The sequence below is a fragment of the Heterodontus francisci genome, chromosome 7, assembly GCF_036365525.1.
Source record: "Heterodontus francisci isolate sHetFra1 chromosome 7, sHetFra1.hap1, whole genome shotgun sequence".
NCBI classification, from domain to species: domain Eukaryota; kingdom Metazoa; phylum Chordata; class Chondrichthyes; order Heterodontiformes; family Heterodontidae; genus Heterodontus; species Heterodontus francisci.
The window spans coordinates 11,408,036-11,431,290 of NC_090377.1; the positions used below are offsets into that span (position 1 = coordinate 11,408,036).

Genomic DNA, 23,255 nt, shown 5'->3' on the forward strand with positions numbered 1-23,255 from the left:
CCTGCCTCCACCACACTCTCAGACAGTGCATTCCAGACCCTAACCACTCGCTGAACCTGCCTCCACCACACTCTCAGACAGTGCATTCCAGATCCTAAACACTCACTGAACCTGCCTCCACCACACTCTCAGACAGTGCATTCCAGATCCTAAACACTCACTGAACCTGCCTCCACCACACTCTCAGACAGTGCATTCCAGATCCTAAACACTCACTGAACCTGCCTCCACCACACTCTCAGACAGTGCATTCCAGATCCTAAACACTCGCTGAACCTGCCTCCACCACACTCTCAGACAGTGCATTCCGGATCCGAACCTCTCGCTGAACCTGCCTCCACCACACTCTCAGACAGTGCATTCCAGATCCTAAACACTCACTGAACCTGCCTCCACCACACTCTCAGACAGTGCATTCCAGATCCTAAACACTCACTGAACCTGCCTCCACCACACTCTCAGACAGTGCATTCCAGATCCTAAACACTCACTGAACCTGCCTCCACCACACTCTCAGACAGTGCATTCCAGATCCTAAACACTCACTGAACCTGCCTCCACCACACTCTCAGACAGTGCATTCCAGATCCTAAACACTCACTGAACCTGCCTCCACCACACTCTCAGACAGTGCATTCCAGATCCTAACCACTCGCTGAACCTGCCTCCACCACACTCTCGGACAGTGCATTCCAGATCCTAAACACTCACTGAACCTGCCTCCACCACACTCTCGGACAGTGCATTCCAGATCCTAACCACTCACTGAACCTGCCTCCACCACACTCTCAGACAGTGCATTCCAGATCCTAAACACTCACTGAACCTGCCTCCACCACACTCTCAGGCAGTGCATTCCAGATCCTAAACACTCACTGAACCTGCCTCCACCACACTCTCAGACAGTGCATTCCAGATCCTAAACACACTGTACCTGCCTCCACCACACTCTCAGACAGTGCATTCCAGATCCTAACCACTCACTGAACCTGCCTCCACCACACTCTCAGACAGTGCATTCCAGATCCTAAACACTCACTGAACCTGCCTCCACCACACTCTCAGGCAGTGCATTCCAGATCCTAAACACTCACTGAACCTGCCTCCACCACACTCTCAGACAGTGCATTCCAGATCCTAAACACACTGTACCTGCCTCCACCACACTCTCAGACAGTGCATTCCAGATCCTAACCACTCACTGAACCTGCCTCCACCACACTCTCAGGCAGTGCATTCCAGATCCTAACCACTCACTGAACCTGCCAGCACCACACTCTCAGACAGTGCATTCCAGATCCTAAACACTCACTGAACCTGCCTCCACTACACTCTCAGACAGTGCATTCCAGATCCTAAACACACTGTACCTGCCTCCACCACACTCTCAGACAGTGCATTCCAGATCCTAACCACTCACTGAACCTGCCTCCACCACACTCTCAGGCAGTGCATTCCAGATCCTAAACACTCACTGAACCTGCCTCCACCACACTCTCAGACAGTGCATTCCAGATCCTAACCACTCACTGAACCTGCCTCCACCACACTCTCAGGCAGTGCATTCCAGATCCTAACCACTCACTGAACCTGCCAGCACCACACTCTCAGACAGTGCATTCCAGATCCTGAACGCTCACTGAACCAGCCTCCACCACACTCTCAGGCAGTGCATTCCAGATCCTAAACAATCACTGAACCAGCCTCCACCACACTCTCAGACAGTGCATTCCAGATCCGAACCACTCACTGAACCTGCCTCCACCACACTCTCAGACAGTGCATTCCAGATCCTAACCACTCACTGAACCTGCCTCCACCAGTCTCTCAGGCAGTGCATTCCAGATCCTAAGTACTCACTGAACCTGCCTCCACCACACTCTCGGACAGTGCATTCCAGATCCTAAACACACACTGAACCTGCCTCCACCACACTCTCAGACAGTGCATTCCAGATCCTAAACACTCACTGAACCTGCCTCCACCACACTCTCAGACAGTGCATTCCAGATCCTAACCACTCGCTGAACCTGCCTCCACCACACTCTCAGACAGTGCATTCCAGATCCTAAACACTCACTGAACCTGCCTCCACCACACTCTCAGACAGTGCATTCCAGATCCTAAACACTCACTGAACCTGCCTCCACCACACTCTCAGACAGTGCATTCCAGATCCTAACCACTCGCTGAACCTGCCTCCACCACACTCTCAGACAGTGCATTCCAGATCCTAACCACTCCCTGAACCTGCCTCCACCACACTCTCAGACAGTGCATTCCAGATCCTAACCACTCACTGAACCTGCCTCCACTACACTCTCAGACAGTGCATTCCAGATTCTTACCACTGACTGAACCTGCCTCCACCACACTCTCAGGCAGTGCATTCCAGATCCTAAACACTCACTGAACCTGCCTCCACCACACTCTCAGACAGTGCATTCCAGATCCTAACCACTCACTGAACCTGCCTCCACTACACTCTCAGACAGTGCATTCCAGATCCTAAACACTCGCTGAACCTGCCTCCACCACACTCTCAGACAGTGCATTCCAGATCCTAAACACTCGCTGAACCTGCCTCCACCACACTCTCAGACAGTGCATTCCAGATCCTAAACACTCGTTGAACCTGCCTCCACCACACTCTCAGACAGTGCATTCCAGATCCTAAACACTCACTGAACCTGCCTCCACCACACTCTCAGACAGTGCATTCCGGATCCGAACCACTCACTGAACCTGCCTCCACCACACTCTCAGACAGTGCATTCCAGATCCTAAACACTCACTGAACCTGCCTCCACCACACTCTCAGACAGTGCATTCCAGATCCTAACCACTCACTGAACCTGCCTCCACTACACTTTCAGACAGTGCATTCCAGATCCTAACCACTCACTGAACCTGCCTCCACCACACTCTCAGACTGTGCATTCCAGATCCTAAACACTCATTGAACCTGCCTCCACCACACTCTCAGACAGTGCATTCCAGATCCTAACCACTCACTGAACCTGCCACCACCACACTCACAGGCAGTGCATTCCAGATCCTAACCACTCACTGCACCTGCCTCCACCACACTCTCAGACAGTGCATTCCAGATCCTAAACACTCACTGAACCTGCCTCCACCACACTCTCAGACAGTGCATTCCAGATACTAAACACTCACTGAACCTGCCTCCACCACACTCTCAGACAGTGCATTCCAGATCCTAAACACTCACTGAACCTGCCTCCACCACACTCTCAGTCAGTGCATTCCAGATCCGAAACACTCACTGTACCTGCCTCCACCACACTCTCAGACAGTGAATTACAGATTCTTACCACTGACTGAACCTGCCTCCACCACACTCTCAGGCAGTGCATTCCAGATCCTAAACACTCACTGAACCTGCCTCCACCACACTCTCAGACAGTGCATTCCAGATCCGAAACACACACTGAACCTGCCTCCACCACACTCTCAGGCAGTGCATTCCAGATCCGAAACACACACTGAACCTGCCTCCACCACACTCTCAGGCAGTGCATTCCAGATCGTAAACACACACTGTACCTGCCTCCACCACACTCTCAGACAGTGCATTCCAGATCCTAACCACTCACTGAACCTGCCTCCACCACACTCTCATGCAGTGCATTCCAGATCCGAAACACACACTGAACCTGCCTCCACCACACTCTCAGGCAGTGCATTCCAGATCGTAAACACACACTGAACCTGCCTCCACCACACTCTCAGACAATGAATTCCAGATCCTAAACACTCACTGAACCTGCCTCCACCACACTCTCAGGCAGTGCATTCCAGATCGTAAACACACACTGTACCTGCCTCCACCACACTCTCAGACAGTGCATTCCAGATCCGAAACACACACTGAACCTGCCTCCACCACACTCTCAGACAGTGCATTCCAGATCCTAAACACTTGCTGAACCTGCCTCCACCACACTCTCAGACAGTGCATTCCAGATCCTAAACACTCACTGAATCTGCCTCCACCACACTCTCAGACAGTGCATTCCAGATCCTAACCACTCACTGAACCTGCCTCCACCACACTCTCAGACAGTGCATTCCAGATCCTAAACACTCACTGAACCTGCCTCCACCACACTCTCAGGCAGTGCATTCCAGATCCTAACCACTCGCTGAACCTGCCTCCACCACACTCTCAGACAGTGCATTCCAGATCCTAAACACACACTGAACCTGCCTCCACCTCACTCTCAGACAGTGCATTCCAGATCCTAAACACTCACTGAACCTGCCTCCACCACACTCTCAGACAGTGCATTCCAGATCCTAAACACTCACTGAACCTGCCTCCACCACACTCTCAGACAGTGCATTCCAGATCCTAAACACACTGTACCTGCCTCCACCACACTCTCAGACAGTGCATTCCAGATCCTAACCACTCACTGAACCTGCCTCCACCACACTCTCAGGCAGTGCATTCCAGATCCTAACCACTCACTGAACCTGCCTCCACCACACTCTCAGACTGTGCATTCCAGATCCTAAACACTCATTGAACCTGCCTCCACCACACTCTCAGACAGTGCATTCCAGATCCTAACCACTCACTGAACCTGCCACCACCACACTCACAGGCAGTGCATTCCAGATCCTAACCACTCACTGAACCTGCCTCCACCACACTCTCAGACAGTGCATTCCAGATCCTAAACACTCACTGAACCTGCCTCCACCACACTCTCAGACAGTGCATTCCAGATACTAAACACTCACTGAACCTGCCTCCACCACACTCTCAGACAGTGCATTCCAGATCCTAAACACTCACTGAACCTGCCTCCACCACACTCTCAGTCAGTGCATTCCAGATCCGAAACATTCACTGTACCTGCCTCCACCACACTCTCAGACAGTGAATTACAGATTCTTACCACTGACTGAACCTGCCTCCACCACACTCTCAGGCAGTGCATTCCAGATCCTAAACACTCACTGAACCTGCCTCCACCACACTCTCAGACAGTGCATTCCAGATCCTAACCACTCACTGAACCTGCTTCCACCACCACTCTCATGCAGTGCATTCCAGATCCGAAACACACACTGAACCTGCCTCCACCACACTCTCAGGCAGTGCATTCCAGATCGTAAACACACACTGTACCTGCCTCCACCACACTCTCAGACAGTGCATTCCAGATCCTAACCACTCACTGAACCTGCCTCCACCACACTCTCATGCAGTGCATTCCAGATCCGAAACACACACTGAACCTGCCTCCACCACACTCTCAGGCAGTGCATTCCAGATCGTAAACACACACTGAACCTGCCTCCACCACACTCTCAGACAATGCATTCCAGATCCTAAACACTCACTGAACCTGCCTCCACCACACTCTCAGGCAGTGCATTCCAGATCGTAAACACACACTGTACCTGCCTCCACCACACTCTCAGACAGTGCATTCCAGATCCGAAACACACACTGAACCTGCCTCCACCACACTCTCAGACAGTGCATTCCAGATCCTAAACACTTGCTGAACCTGCCTCCACCACACTCTCAGACAGTGCATTCCAGATCCTAAACACTCACTGAATCTGCCTCCACCACTCTCTCAGACAGTGCATTCCAGATCCTAACCACTCACTGAACCTGCCTCCACCACACTCTCAGACAGTGCATTCCAGATCCTAAACACTCACTGAACCTGCCTCCACCACACTCTCAGGCAGTGCATTCCAGATCCTAACCACTCGCTGAACCTGCCTCCACCACACTCTCAGACAGTGCATTCCAGATCCTAAACACACACTGAACCTGCCTCCACCTCACTCTCAGACAGTGCATTCCAGATCCTAAACACTCACTGAACCTGCCTCCACCACACTCTCAGACAGTGCATTCCAGATCCTAAACACTCACTGAACCTGCCTCCACCACACTCTCAGACAGTGCATTCCAGATCCTAAACACACTGTACCTGCCTCCACCACACTCTCAGACAGTGCATTCCAGATCCTAACCACTCACTGAACCTGCCTCCACCACACTCTCAGGCAGTGCATTCCAGATCGTAAACACACACTGTACCTGCCTCCACCACACTCTCAGACAGTGCATTCCAGATCCTAAACACTCACTGAACCTGCCTCCACTACACTCTCAGACAGTGCATTCCAGATCCTAAACATTCACTGAACATGCCTCCACCACACTCTCAGACAGTGCATTCCAGATCCTAACCTCTCACTGAACCTGCCACCACCACACTCTCAGGCAGTGCATTCCAGATCCTAACCACTCACTGAACCTGCCTCCACCACACTCTCAGACAGTGCATTCCAGATCCTAAACACTCACTGAACCTGCCTCCACCACACTCTCAGACAGTGCATTCCAGATCCTAAACACTCACTGAACCTGCCTCCACCACACTCTCAGACAGTGCATTCCAGATCCTAAACACTCACTGAACCTGCCTCCACCACACTCTCATACAGTGCATTCCAGATCCTAAACACACACTGTACCTGCCTCCACCACACTCTCAGACCGTGCATTCCAGATCCTAACCACTCACTGAACCTGCCTCCACCACACTCTCAGACAGTGCATTCCAGATCCTAAACACTCACTGAACCTGCCTCCACCACACTCTCAGACAGTGCATTCCAGATCCTAACCACTCGCTGAACCTGCCTCCACCACACTCTCAGACAGTGCATTCCAGATCCTAACCACTCCCTGAACCTGCCTCCACCACACTCTCAGACAGTGCATTCCAGATCCTAACCACTCACTGAACCTGCCTCCACTACACTCTCAGACAGTGCATTCCAGATTCTTACCACTGACTGAACCTGCCTCCACCACACTCTCAGGCAGTGCATTCCAGATCCTAAACACTCACTGAACCTGCCTCCACCACACTCTCAGACAGTGCATTCCAGATCCTAACCACTCACTGAACCTGCCTCCACTACACTCTCAGACAGTGCATTCCAGATCCTAAACACTCGCTGAACCTGCCTCCACCACACTCTCAGACAGTGCATTCCAGATCCTAAACACTCGCTGAACCTGCCTCCACCACACTCTCAGACAGTGCATTCCAGATCCTAAACACTCGTTGAACCTGCCTCCACCACACTCTCAGACAGTGCATTCCAGATCCTAAACACTCACTGAACCTGCCTCCACCACACTCTCAGACAGTGCATTCCGGATCCGAACCACTCACTGAACCTGCCTCCACCACACTCTCAGACAGTGCATTCCAGATCCTAAACACTCACTGAACCTGCCTCCACCACACTCTCAGACAGTGCATTCCAGATCCTAACCACTCACTGAACCTGCCTCCACTACACTTTCAGACAGTGCATTCCAGATCCTAACCACTCACTGAACCTGCCTCCACCACACTCTCAGACTGTGCATTCCAGATCCTAAACACTCATTGAACCTGCCTCCACCACACTCTCAGACAGTGCATTCCAGATCCTAACCACTCACTGAACCTGCCACCACCACACTCACAGGCAGTGCATTCCAGATCCTAACCACTCACTGAACCTGCCTCCACCACACTCTCAGACAGTGCATTCCAGATCCTAAACACTCACTGAACCTGCCTCCACCACACTCTCAGACAGTGCATTCCAGATACTAAACACTCACTGAACCTGCCTCCACCACACTCTCAGACAGTGCATTCCAGATCCTAAACACTCACTGAACCTGCCTCCACCACACTCTCAGTCAGTGCATTCCAGATCCGAAACACTCACTGTACCTGCCTCCACCACACTCTCAGACAGTGAATTACAGATTCTTACCACTGACTGAACCTGCCTCCACCACACTCTCAGGCAGTGCATTCCAGATCCTAAACACTCACTGAACCTGCCTCCACCACACTCTCAGACAGTGCATTCCAGATCCGAAACACACACTGAACCTGCCTCCACCACACTCTCAGGCAGTGCATTCCAGATCCGAAACACACACTGAACCTGCCTCCACCACACTCTCAGGCAGTGCATTCCAGATCGTAAACACACACTGTACCTGCCTCCACCACACTCTCAGACAGTGCATTCCAGATCCTAACCACTCACTGAACCTGCCTCCACCACACTCTCATGCAGTGCATTCCAGATCCGAAACACACACTGAACCTGCCTCCACCACACTCTCAGGCAGTGCATTCCAGATCGTAAACACACACTGAACCTGCCTCCACCACACTCTCAGACAATGAATTCCAGATCCTAAACACTCACTGAACCTGCCTCCACCACACTCTCAGGCAGTGCATTCCAGATCGTAAACACACACTGTACCTGCCTCCACCACACTCTCAGACAGTGCATTCCAGATCCGAAACACACACTGAACCTGCCTCCACCACACTCTCAGACAGTGCATTCCAGATCCTAAACACTTGCTGAACCTGCCTCCACCACACTCTCAGACAGTGCATTCCAGATCCTAAACACTCACTGAATCTGCCTCCACCACACTCTCAGACAGTGCATTCCAGATCCTAACCACTCACTGAACCTGCCTCCACCACACTCTCAGACAGTGCATTCCAGATCCTAAACACTCACTGAACCTGCCTCCACCACACTCTCAGGCAGTGCATTCCAGATCCTAACCACTCGCTGAACCTGCCTCCACCACACTCTCAGACAGTGCATTCCAGATCCTAAACACACACTGAACCTGCCTCCACCTCACTCTCAGACAGTGCATTCCAGATCCTAAACACTCACTGAACCTGCCTCCACCACACTCTCAGACAGTGCATTCCAGATCCTAAACACTCACTGAACCTGCCTCCACCACACTCTCAGACAGTGCATTCCAGATCCTAAACACACTGTACCTGCCTCCACCACACTCTCAGACAGTGCATTCCAGATCCTAACCACTCACTGAACCTGCCTCCACCACACTCTCAGGCAGTGCATTCCAGATCCTAACCACTCACTGAACCTGCCTCCACCACACTCTCAGACTGTGCATTCCAGATCCTAAACACTCATTGAACCTGCCTCCACCACACTCTCAGACAGTGCATTCCAGATCCTAACCACTCACTGAACCTGCCACCACCACACTCACAGGCAGTGCATTCCAGATCCTAACCACTCACTGAACCTGCCTCCACCACACTCTCAGACAGTGCATTCCAGATCCTAAACACTCACTGAACCTGCCTCCACCACACTCTCAGACAGTGCATTCCAGATACTAAACACTCACTGAACCTGCCTCCACCACACTCTCAGACAGTGCATTCCAGATCCTAAACACTCACTGAACCTGCCTCCACCACACTCTCAGTCAGTGCATTCCAGATCCGAAACACTCACTGTACCTGCCTCCACCACACTCTCAGACAGTGAATTACAGATTCTTACCACTGACTGAACCTGCCTCCACCACACTCTCAGGCAGTGCATTCCAGATCCTAAACACTCACTGAACCTGCCTCCACCACACTCTCAGACAGTGCATTCCAGATCCTAACCACTCACTGAACCTGCTTCCACCACCACTCTCATGCAGTGCATTCCAGATCCGAAACACACACTGAACCTGCCTCCACCACACTCTCAGGCAGTGCATTCCAGATCGTAAACACACACTGTACCTGCCTCCACCACACTCTCAGACAGTGCATTCCAGATCCTAACCACTCACTGAACCTGCCTCCACCACACTCTCATGCAGTGCATTCCAGATCCGAAACACACACTGAACCTGCCTCCACCACACTCTCAGGCAGTGCATTCCAGATCGTAAACACACACTGAACCTGCCTCCACCACACTCTCAGACAATGCATTCCAGATCCTAAACACTCACTGAACCTGCCTCCACCACACTCTCAGGCAGTGCATTCCAGATCGTAAACACACACTGTACCTGCCTCCACCACACTCTCAGACAGTGCATTCCAGATCCGAAACACACACTGAACCTGCCTCCACCACACTCTCAGACAGTGCATTCCAGATCCTAAACACTTGCTGAACCTGCCTCCACCACACTCTCAGACAGTGCATTCCAGATCCTAAACACTCACTGAATCTGCCTCCACCACTCTCTCAGACAGTGCATTCCAGATCCTAACCACTCACTGAACCTGCCTCCACCACACTCTCAGACAGTGCATTCCAGATCCTAAACACTCACTGAACCTGCCTCCACCACACTCTCAGGCAGTGCATTCCAGATCCTAACCACTCGCTGAACCTGCCTCCACCACACTCTCAGACAGTGCATTCCAGATCCTAAACACACACTGAACCTGCCTCCACCTCACTCTCAGACAGTGCATTCCAGATCCTAAACACTCACTGAACCTGCCTCCACCACACTCTCAGACAGTGCATTCCAGATCCTAAACACTCACTGAACCTGCCTCCACCACACTCTCAGACAGTGCATTCCAGATCCTAAACACACTGTACCTGCCTCCACCACACTCTCAGACAGTGCATTCCAGATCCTAACCACTCACTGAACCTGCCTCCACCACACTCTCAGGCAGTGCATTCCAGATCGTAAACACACACTGTACCTGCCTCCACCACACTCTCAGACAGTGCATTCCAGATCCTAAACACTCACTGAACCTGCCTCCACTACACTCTCAGACAGTGCATTCCAGATCCTAAACATTCACTGAACATGCCTCCACCACACTCTCAGACAGTGCATTCCAGATCCTAACCTCTCACTGAACCTGCCACCACCACACTCTCAGGCAGTGCATTCCAGATCCTAACCACTCACTGAACCTGCCTCCACCACACTCTCAGACAGTGCATTCCAGATCCTAAACACTCACTGAACCTGCCTCCACCACACTCTCAGACAGTGCATTCCAGATCCTAAACACTCACTGAACCTGCCTCCACCACACTCTCAGACAGTGCATTCCAGATCCTAAACACTCACTGAACCTGCCTCCACCACACTCTCATACAGTGCATTCCAGATCCTAAACACACACTGTACCTGCCTCCACCACACTCTCAGACCGTGCATTCCAGATCCTAACCACTCACTGAACCTGCCTCCACCACACTCTCAGGCAGTGCATTCCAGATCCTAAACACTCACTGAACCTGCCTCCACTACACTCTCAGACAGTGCATTCCAGATCGTAAACACACACTGTACCTGCCTCCACCACACTCTCAGACAGTGCATTCCAGATCCTAAACACTCACTGAACCTGCCTCCACTACACTCTCAGACAGTGCATTCCAGATCCTAAACATTCACTGAACATGCCTCCACCACACTCTCAGACAGTGCATTCCAGATCCTAAACACTCACTGAACCTGCCTCCACCACACTCTCAGACAGTGCGTTCCAGATCCTAAACACTCACTGAACCTGCCTCCACCACACTCTCAGGCAGTGCATTCCAGATCCTAACCACTCACTGAACCTGCCTCCACCACACTCTCAGACAGTGCATTCCAGATCCTAAACACTCACTGAACCTGCCTCCACCACACTTTCAGACAGTGCATTCCAGATCCTAAACACTCACTGAACCTGCCTCCACCACACTTTCAGACAGTGCATTCCAGATCCTAACCACTCACTGAACCTGCCTCCACCACACTCTCAGACAGAGCATTCCAGATCCTAACCACTCACTGAACCTGCCACCACCACACTCTCAGACAGTGCATTCCAGATCCTAAACACTCTCTGAACCTGCCACCACCACACTCTCAGACAGTGCATTCCAGATCCTAACCACTCACTGAACCTGCCTCCACCACACTCTCAGACAGTGCATTCCAGATCCTAAACACTCACTGAACCTGCCACCACCACACTCTCAGGCAGTGCATTCCAGATCCTGACCACTCACTGAACCTGCCTCCACCACACTCTCAGACAGTGCATTCCAGATCCTAAACACTCACTGAACCTGCCACCACCACACTCTCAGGCAGTGCATTCCAGATCCTAACCACTCACTGAACCTGCCTCCACCACACTCTCAGACAGTGCATTCCAGATCCTAAACACTCACTGAACCTGCCTCCACCACACTCTCAGACAGTGCATTCCAGATCCTAAACACTCACTGAACCTGCCTCCACCACACTCTCAGACAGTGAATTCCAGATTCTTACCACTGACTGAACCTGCCTCCACCACACTCTCAGGCAGTGCATTCCAGATCCTAAACACTCACTGAACCTGCCTCCACCACACTCTCAGACAGTGAATTCCAGATTCTTACCACTGACTGAACCTGCCTCCACCACACTCTCAGGCAGTGCATTCCAGATCCTAAACACTCACTGAACCTGCCTCCACCACACTCTCAGACAGTGAATTCCAGATTCTTACCACTGACTGAACCTGCCTCCACCACACTCTCAGACAGTGCATTCCAGATCCTAAACACTCATTGAACCTGCCTCCACCACACTCTCAGACAGTGCATTCCAGATGCTAACCACTCGCTGTACCTGCCTCCACCACACTCTCAGACAGTGCATTCCAGATCCTAAACACTCACTGAACCTGCCTCCACCACACTCTCAGACAGTGAATTCCAGATTCTTACCACTGACTGAACCTGCCTCCACCACACTCTCAGGCAGTGCATTCCAGATCCTAACCACTCACTGAACCTGCCACCACCACACTCTCAGGCAGTGCATTCCAGATCCTAACCACTCACTGAACCTGCCTCCACCACACTCTCAGACAGTGCATTCCAGATCCTAAACACTCACTGAACCTGCCACCACCACACTCTCAGACAGTGCATTCCAGATCCTAAACACTCACTGAACCTGCCTCCACCACACTCTCAGACAGTGCATTCCAGATCCTAACCACTCACTGAACCTGCCTCCACAACACTCTCAGACAGTGCATTCCAGATCCGAAACACTCACTGAATCTGCCTCCACCACACTCTCAGACAGTGCATTCCAGATCCTAACCACTCACTGAACCTGCCTCCACCACACTCTCAGACAGTGCATTCCAGATCCTAACCACTCACTGAACCTGCCTCCACCACACTCTCAGACAGTACATTCCAGATCCTAACCACTCTCTGAACCTGCCTCCACCACACTCTCAGACAGTACATTCCAGATCCTAAACACTCTCTGAACCTGCCTCCACCACACTCTCAGACAGTGCATTCCAGATCCTAACCTCTCACTGAACCTGCCTCCACCACACTCTCAGACAGTACATTCCAGATCCTAAACACTCACTGAACCTGCCTCCACCACACTCTCAGACAGTGCATTCCAGATCCTAAACACTCACTGAATCTGCCTCCACCACACTCTCAGACAGTGCATTCCAGATGCTAACCACTCGCTGTACCTGCCTCCACCACACTCTCAGGCAGTGCATTCCAGATCCTAAACACTCACTGAATCTGCCTCCACCACACTCTCAGACAGTGCATTCCAGATCCTAACCACTCACTGAACCTGCCTCCACCACACTCTCAGACAGTGCATTCCAGATCCTAACCACTCACTGAACCTGCCTCCACCACACTCTCAGGCAGTGCATTCCAGATCCTAACCACTCGCTGTACCTGCCTCCACCACACTCTCAGGCAGTGCATTCCAGATCCTAAACACTCACTGAACCTGCCTCCAGCACACTCTCAGACAGTGCATTCCAGATCCTAAACACTTGCTGAACATGCCTCCACCACACTCTCAGACAGTGCATTCCAGATCCTAAACACTCATTGAATCTGCCTCCACCACACTCTCAGACAGTGCATTCCAGATCCTAAACTCTCACTGAACCTGCCTCCACCACACTCTCAGACAGTGCATTCCAGATCCTAAACACTCACTGAATCTGCCTCCACCACACTCTCAGACAGTGCATTCCAGATCCTAAACACTCACTGAACCTGCCTCCACCACACTCTCAGACAGTGCATTCCAGATCCTAACCACTCGCTGTACCTGCCTCCACCACACTCTCAGGCAGTGCATTCCAGATCCTAAACACTCACTGTACCTGCCTCCACCACACTCTCAGGCAGTGCATTCCAGATCCTAACCACTCACTGAACCTGCCTCCACCACACTCTCAGACAGTGCATTCCAGATCCTAACCACTCACTGAACCTGCCTCCACCACACTGTCAGACAGTGCATTCCAGATCCTAACCACTCACTGAACCTGCCTCCACCACACTCTCAGGCAGTGCATTCCAGATCCTAAACACTCACTGAACCTGCCTCCACCACACTCTCAGACAGTGCATTCCAGATCCTAAACACTTGCTGAACCTGCCTCCACCACACTCTCAGACAGTGCATTCCAGATCCTAAACACTCACTGAACCTGCCTCCACCACACTCTCAGACAGTGCATTCCAGATCCTAAACATTCACTGAACCTGCCTCCACCACACTCTCAGACAGTGCATTCCAGATCCTAAACACTCACTGAACCTGCCTCCACCACACTCTCAGACAGTGCATTCCAGATCCTAAACACTCACTGAACCTGCCTCCACCACACTCTCAGACAGTGCATTCCAGATCCTAAACACTCACTGAACCTGCCTCCACCACACTCTCAGACAGTGCATTCCAGATCCTAAACACTCACTGAACCTGCCTCCACCACACTCTCAGACAGTGCATTCCAGATCCTAAACATTCACTGAACCTGCCTCCACCACACTCTCAGACAGTGCATTCCACATCCTAAACACTCGCTGCATGAAAACGTTTTTCCTCATGTTACCATTGCTTCTTTTGCCAATCATCTTAAATCACTGTCCTCTGGACCTCAACTCTTCCGCCAATGGGAACAGTTTCTGTCCATCTACTCTGTCCAGACTCCTCATGATTTTGAACATGGCTCCTTAGCACCTTCCAAACCCGCGACTTCTACCAACTGGAAGGACAAGGGCAGCACAAACATGGGAACACCACCAACTGCAAGTTCCCCTCCAAGTCACACACCATCCTGACTTGGAACTATATCGCCGTTCCTTCACTGTCGCTGGGTCAAAATCCTGAAACTCCCTTCCTAACAGCACTGTGGGTGTACCTACCCCACATGGACTGCAGCGGTTCAAGAATGCAGCTCACCACCACCTTCTCAAGGGCAATTCGGGATGGGTAATAAATGCTGGCCTGGCCAGCGACGACCACATCCCATGAATGAATAAAAAAAAAACTCTATGCCCCTATTGATAAAGTTGAGGGGAAGCTGGATAAATGCATGAGGGAGAAAGGAATGGAAGGATATGCTGATGGGGTGAAATGAAGAAGAGTGGGAGGAGGCTAGTGCGGAGCATAAACACTGCCGTGGACTAGTTTGGCTGAATGTTTCAATGTTGTAAATTTCAATGGGAGAGTCTGGAACGAGGGGTCATTCAAGGAGAGGAGTTAGGAAAACGTCATTACACAAAAGTGGGCAGAAATGTGGAACTCACCCACAAAAAGCAGTAGATGCTAGATGAATGAAGAATTCTAAATCTGATCAACTGATTTTTGATAGCCCAGGGTATAAGTAAGGATGTCAAGCTGCACGGATGGTACTCAGTTACAGATTAGCTACAATCTCTTTGAATGGTGGAACAGAAGGGCTGATGTGTGCTGTCCGTACAGACGGAGGAAGTTGTGATCTGTACTAACTGGTAGCACTGACCTGTCTCTCACTCCGCAGAAACTAGACGTCCCCCTGATATTTTCCGTCACATCTCCCAACAAGCGAGGCTGGTTCATACACCCCATGGGGAAGGGTCAGAGGTTCCCAACATGGATGATATTTGGCTCAGTGATCCCAGCATTGCTCCTCTTCATCCTCATCTTCATGGAGATGAACATTACTACGTGAGTAAAACCCCATCGCACCTCCCCTATCTTCCTTAGTCAGGCCACACTTAGAATATTGCGTGCAATTCTGGTCGCCACACTACCAGAAGGACGTGGAGGCTTTGGAGAGGGTACAGAGGAGGTTTACCAAGATGTTGCCTGGTCTGGAGGGCATTAGCTATGAGGAGAGGTTGGATAAACTCGGATTGTTTTCACTGGAACGACGGAGGTGGAGGGGCGACATGATAGAGGTTTAGAAAGTTATGAGCGGCATGGACAGAGTGGATAGTCAGAAGCTTTTTCCCAGGGTGGAAGAGTCAGTTACTAGGGGGCATAGGTTTAAGGTGAGAGGGGCAAAGTTTAGAGGGGATGTGCGAGGCAAGTTCTTTACACAGAGGGTGGTGAGTGCCTGGAACTTGCTGCCAGGGGAGGTGGTGGAAGCAGGTACAATAGCGACGTTGAAGAGGCATCTTAACAAATACATGAATAGAATGGGAATAGAGGGATACGGTCCCCGGAAGTGCAGAAGGTTTTAGTTTAGGCAGGCATCAAGATCGGCGCAGGCTTGGAGGGCCGAATGGCCGTTTCCTGTGCTGTACTGTTCTTTGTTTGTTCTTTGTTCCACTGCGCCTTTATCCAGGATACTCCTTTGAAATAACAACAGCTTGCGATGTGTCACTTTTTATGCAGTAAAATGTTCCAGGGTGCTTCACAGGAGCCTAATCCAATAGACATTTAACACCAAGCCAAATAAGGAGATATTAGGTCAGGTGACCAAAAGCTTGGTCAAAGAGGTAGGTTTTAAGGAGCATCTTAATGGAGGAGAGAGAGGTGGGGAGGTTCAGGGAGAGAATTCCAGAGCCGAGGGCCCACGCAGCTGATGGCACAGCCACCAATGGTAGAGCGATGGGAATCAGAGATGGACAAGGGGTCAGAATTAGAGGAGTGCAGAGATCTCAGAGGGTTGTGGGGCTGGAGAAGGCTACAGAGATAGGGAGGGGGGTGGGGGGTGGGTGAGGCCATGGAGGGATTTGAAAACAAGGATGAGAATTTTAAAATTGAGGCTTTGACGGACCGGGAGCCAATGCAGGTCATTGAGCACACTGGGGTTTGGGTGAACAGGACTTGGTACCAGTCAGGACACAGGCAGCAGAGTTTTGAATGATTACCTCTGCTATTTCAGAAATTGAAGGGAATTAAACTAATCTCACCCAAGGCATTAGGAGTCGCTTCAGTCAGTCTGAATAGGCTGGCACATTCGAGCATGAGCTTCCAAACCTGATCACTATCCAGTGACACATGCTGGAGATCATACAGAGAAAGACTTGCATTTATATAGCACCTTTCACAACCTCCGGACGTGCCACAATGCCTTACAGCCAATGAAGTACTTCTTGAAGTGCAGTCGTTGTTATCATGTAAGAAACACAGCAGCTAATTTGTGCACAGCAAGATCCCACAAACAGCAATGTGATAATGACCAGGTCGTCTGTTTTGATGACATTTGTCAGTTGAGGGACAAATTTTAACGAGGACACCAAGGAGAACTCCCCTGTTCTTCAAGATAACACCTGAGGGATGTTTTATGCCCAACTGAGAGAGCAGTTGGGGCCTCAGTTTAACATATCATCCAAGAGAGCACACCTCTGACAGTGCAGCACTCTCTCAATACTGCACTGGGAGCGTCGGCCTAGATTATGTGCTCAAGTCTCTGGAGTGGGACTTGAACCCACAGTTTCTGACTCAGAGGAGAGAGCGTTCCCCACTGAGCCGTGGATGGCTTTCCATAACCTGAATATACCTCCAGCTCTCCAGAGATTGATAAAGGGAGTTAATTAAAAGCATGACCCAGTCTCTGGTGATTAGCACAGATGATTGAGATAACCTCCGAAAACGAGGGACATTCCCAGTATATCACCCAGAGCTGCACAGGGCCCTGGTTTTGCCATAGGTCTGTGAAGGGTTAAGTTGGACTCAGGAGCTCTGTTCTAGGAAGAGGAAATAAAATCAGAGAAGGTTTCCCCGCCCTTAGCCCACTCGCAGCCCAGTCAATCCTGTAACTGTCACAGGCTGGGTAAGAATGGGGATCAGGTGCAGCCAGTGATGCCTACCACAGTCGAACAGACATTTGTATTTGCAAGTGGGGAGTGGCTGTTTGGCAGGCAAGCACCCGAGAGACTGTCTGCCAGCCACAGTGGGGAGGGGTGTGTGTGTAAGAGAGTGTGGGGAGGGGTGTGTGTGTAAGAGAGTGTGGGGAGGGGTGGGGAGGGGTGGGGTGGGGTGGAGTGGAGTGGGAGGAACCCCCTTTCCTAAAACTGTTAACAGATTCCTTGTCGTTCTGTTTACCCCCTGTTTCCACCCCCCCCCAGTCTCATCGTGAGTAAGAAGGAACGCCGGCTGGTGAAGGGCTCAGGTTTCCACCTGGACCTGCTGCTCATTGGTTTGGCGGGTGGCGTCTGCGGCATCTTCGGGCTCCCGTGGCAGACAGGCGCCACCGTGCGGACCATCGCCCACGTCAACGCCCTGACGGTAATGAGCAAGAGCACGGCGCCAGGAGAGAAGCCGAAGATCGAGGAGGTGAAGGAGCAACGCGTCACTGGGACCACAGTGGCATTGCTCGTTGGTGAGTCACCTACTGGTCTGCTTCAGGCCGGCCCCCTCCTCCTTCGCAGAGAGAGCCAAGGGAGGCTGGTTGACCATGGGAGGCAGCGCCTACAACATACTACACTCGTGCAGACATGTAGGGAGACACAGATAATCAGTCAGATCAGGCAAAGTCTAGCACACAGGAAAATAGTTGACAATAAAGTAAGGTAGGGGAGATGGTTGTGGTAATGCCGCTGGACTAGTCATCCAGAAGCCCAGGATAATGCCCTGAGGACGCGTGTTCACATCCCAACACGGCAGCTGGTGGAATTGAAAGCTCGTCTCAGTTTCATGGCACCATTACTATCATCGATTGTCGTAAAAAGCCATCTGGTTCACGAATGTCCTTCAGGGAAGGAAATCTGCTGTCCTTACCTGGTCTGGCCTACATGTGACTCCAGACCCACTGCAATGTGGTTGACTCTTAACTACCCTCTGAAATGGCCTAGTAAGCCGCTCAGTTGTCAAGGGCAATTAGGGATGGGCAACAAATGCTGGCCTTGCCAGTGACGCCCACATCGCATAAAAGAATCAAATAAAATGGCCCACTGATGTGTATGGCATGTTTGTTATTTTGTATTATTATTAAGATAGTATCACACCTTTCACAACATAGCGACAGCCCAAAGCACTTTACAGCCAATGACGTACTTTACAAAGTGTAGTCATTGTTGTAATGTCGGATACCTGGCTGCCAATCTGCACACAGCAAGATCCCACAAACAGCGCTGATATGATTTGTTTCAATGATGTTGGTTGAGGGATAAGGATTGGCCAGGACACTGGGAAGAACATCCCTGCTTTTCTTTGGAATTGTGCTGTGGGATCTTTTATGTCAACAACAATAACAACAACCTGCATTTGTAAAACACCTTGAATGCAGCAAAATATCCCAATGTTCGTCAAAGGAGTGTTATGAGACAATTTTTGTTAGGACAGGTAACCAAAACATTGGTGAAAGGTTTTCAGGAGCATCTTAAAGGAGGAGAGTGAGAGGCTGAGAGGGAATTCCAGAGCTTAGGGCCCAGGCAGCTGAAGGCATGTCCGCCATCGGTGGATTAAAATCAAGGAGGCACAAGACGGCCAGAATTGGAGGAGCACAGAGATCTCAAGGAGGTCAGTAGATGCCCACTCAAGGGGGCAGTCAGGACCTCAGTTTAACTCCTCATCTGAAAGACAGCACCTCTGACAGTGCAGCACCCTCTTAGTACCCCCTACCTCCACTGCTTCTTTCCCTTTACCCCCCGCCCCTCCCCCCCCATGGTGGCAGTGGTTTGAGGGGTGGGTGGTAGTGGGACTCAGGTCTCTGGGCGGTTCCCTGCCCTCCTGCCCACTCATGATACTCAGGGCCCCTGTGGTGAAGATAATGGTCCTTGGGAGCTTTCGGAAATGGTCCTGAGGCTTAACCATGGAGGTAAAGGGCCTAGTAGCAGCCTCCTCTCCCTCAACCTAATCCTCGACTCTCAAAACCAAACTCTCCTCTCCCTTACCCTTGTAACCACCTCCGAACCCTAAGCCTAATGTTTCTGCCTTTTTAACCTTGAATTTAACCTCAACTACAACCACTGACCCTCACTCTAACCATTAACCCTAGTTCTAATACTAATGCTAACCCTAACCATTAACCACAACGGGGCGGCACAGTGGCGCAGTGGTTAGCACCGCAGCCTCACAGCTCCAGGGACCCGGGTTCGATTCCGGGCACTGCCTGTGTGGAGTTTGCAAGTTCTCCCTGTGACCGCGTGGGTTTTCGCCGGGTGATCCAGTTTCTTCCCACAGCCAAAGACTTGCAGGTTGATAGGTTAATTGGCCATTGTAAATTGCCCCTAGTGTAGGTAGGTGGTAGGGAATATGGGATTACTGCAGGGTGAGTATAAATGGGTGGTTGTTGGTCGGCACAGACTTGGTGGGCCGAAGGGCCTGTTTCAGTGCTGTACCTCTAAATAAAATAACTACATAAAAATAAAAACAACTGCTGATGCTGACTCTAACCATTGACCCTCACTTTAACCACTAACGCTAACCCTAATCATTAACCCTAACTCTAATGACCCTAATAACTTTAACCATGAATCACAACTCTAACCACATGGACTGCAGCGGTTCAAGAAGGCAGCTCACCACCACCTTCTCAAGGGCAATTAGGGATGGGCAATAAATACTGGCCTGGCCAGCGACGCCCACATCCCATGAATGAATGCAAAAAAAACGCACTAAACATAAACCCTAACTCATGTGGGGGTAATAAACAATAAGGGAGGGGAGTGATTGACAGTCTGAGTGCTTGCTGATGCCGTGCCTCTCTCATTTCCTCCAGGTCTCTCCGTGGTCATGAGTAGGATTCTCCAGATGATTCCGATGGCGGTTTTGTTTGGGATCTTCCTGTACATGGGCGTGACGTCACTGACGGGAATCCAGCTGTATGAGCGTCTGCAGCTGATGTTCATCCCGTCTAAACACCACCCAGATCACATCTATGTGACAAAAGTGAGTGTGTCTCTTTATGTTTGTTGTGTGATGTTTGCACCTGCCCCTACGCTGGGCTACAAGTTTCCCCGTACAGATTCGTTACTCATTGCCCATGATCACAGTGGATGGTTGCTGGCAGGAATCTCAACCACTGGAGACTGATCCCAGCCTCACCCAACATCCACTTTATACCAGAGCTCAGGGGCTGTGCAGTTTTGGTCTCCATATTGAAGGAAGGAGGCAGTACAGAGAAGGTTCACTAGATTGGTCCTTGTGGTGAGAGGATTGTCCTGTGATGAGAGGCTGAGTAAACTGGGCCAATACTCTCTGGAGTTTAGGAGATTGAGATGTGATCTCATTGAAACATACAGGATTCTGAGGGGGTTTGACAGGGGACACAGGGCTGAGAGGTTGTTTTCCCCAGGCTGGGGAATCTAGAACACGGGGGCACAGTCTCAGGATAAGGGGATTATGACTCTTTGGAATTCACTACCCCAGAGGGTTGTGGGTGCTCCATCATTGAGTATGTTTAAGGCAGGGATAGACAGATTTTTGTTCTTTGGAATTAAGGGATATGGGGAGTGGGCGGCACAGGGGAATTGAGGCAGAAGATCAAACATGATCGGATTGAACGGTCTACTCCTGCTCCTGTTTTTTATGTTCTATGACCCTCATTCATTTTCTTCCCTGCTCTAAACCAGGGCATTGAAACCAGTCATGTTGCTATTCCTGATCAGCTCAGTTGATGAGAGCTTTACACAGCTGGAGCATAACTTCAACCCGTTTGTATTTCTGTCCCCTTCTGAGATAAAGGCCAACAATGTGAAGGCATTGGAGAGAGGGCAGAAAAGATTCATGAGAATGGTTCCAGGGATGAGGAATTTCAGTTATGAAGATAGATTGGAGAAGTTGGGGCTGTTTTCCTTGGAGAAGAGAAGGCTGAGAGATGATTTGATAGAGGTATTCAAAATCATGAGGGGTCTGGACAGAGTAGACAGAGAGCAACTCTTGTGAAAAGATCGAGAACGAGAGGGCACAGATTTAAAGTATTTGGTAAGAGAAGCAGAAGTGACAGGAGGAAAAACTTTTTCACACAGCGAGTGGTTAAGGTCTGGAATGCACTGCCTGAGAACGTAGTGGAGGCAGGTTCAACTGAAGCATTCAAAGGAGAATTAGACTGTTTTATGAAAAGGAAGAATGTGCAGGGTTACGGGGAGAAGGCGGGGGATGGAACTGAGGGAATTGATCTTTTGGAGAGCCAGTGCGGACACAGTGGGCCGAATGGCCTCCTTCTGTGCTGTAACAGTTCTGTGATTCCACAGACACAGAAGAAGGCCATTCAGCCCCTCATGTCTTTTATGCCATTCAATAAGATCATGGCTGATCTGTGATCTAACTCCATATATCCGTCTTTGCCATATATTCTTAATACATATGATTAACAAAAATCTATCAATCTCTGATTTAAAATTAATCATTGATCCAGCATCAATTTCCATTTGTCGGAGTTCCAAACTTCTACCACCCTTTGTGTAGAAATATTTCCTAATTACATTCCTGAAAGGTCTGTCTTTAATTTTTTTGTCTATGTCTCCCTAGTCCTGACTCCCCAACCAGCAGAAAGGGTTTCTACAGACCCTGTTTGCCTTTTCATTTTTTTAAAAAATTCATTCATGGGATGTGGGCATCGCTGGCTAGGCCAGCATTTATTGCCCATCCCTAATTGCCCTTGAGAAGGTGGTGGTGAGCTGCCTTCTTAAACCGCTGCAGTCCATTTGGGGTAGGTACACCCACAGTGCTGTTAGGAAGGAGTTCCAGGATTTTGACCCAGCGACAGTGAAGGAACGGCGATATAGTTCCAAGTCAGGATGGTGTGTGACTTGGAGGGGAACTTGCAGGTGGTGGTGTTCCTATATATTTGCTGCTCTTGTTCTTCTAGTTGGTAGAGGTCGCGGGTTTGGAAGGTGCTGTCTAAGGAGCCTTGGTGCGTTGCTGCAGTGCATCTTGTGGATGGTACACACTGCTGCCACTGTGCGTCGGTGGTGGAGGGAGTGAATGTTTGTAGATGGGTTTCCAATCAAGCGGGCTGCTTTGTCCTGAATGGTGTCGAGCTTCTTGAGTGTTGTTGGAGCTGCACCCATCCAGGCAAGTGGAGAGTATTCCATCACACTCCTGACTTGTGCTTTGTAGATGGTGGACAGGCTTTGGGGAGTCAGGAGGTAAGGTACTCACCGCAGGATTCCTAGCCTCTGAC

General features: G+C 50.6%; 1 protein-coding gene across 3 annotated transcripts in view; it reads left to right on the forward strand.

Annotated features, from left to right (window-relative positions):
* The window catches only part of LOC137371845 (anion exchange protein 3-like), a 562,339-nt gene that overhangs the window by 527,498 nt on the left and 11,586 nt on the right, over window positions 1-23,255 (forward strand). For 2 of the 3 annotated variants that reach the window (XM_068034785.1, XM_068034786.1), the window contains 3 exons: window positions 15,738-15,904; window positions 18,256-18,509; window positions 20,850-21,019. In XM_068034785.1, coding sequence (XP_067890886.1) covers window positions 15,738-15,904; window positions 18,256-18,509; window positions 20,850-21,019 — 591 coding nt within the window. The remainder of the gene's footprint in view (window positions 1-15,737; window positions 15,905-18,255; window positions 18,510-20,849; window positions 21,020-23,255) is intronic. The other variant, XM_068034787.1, reaches the window with a different exon arrangement.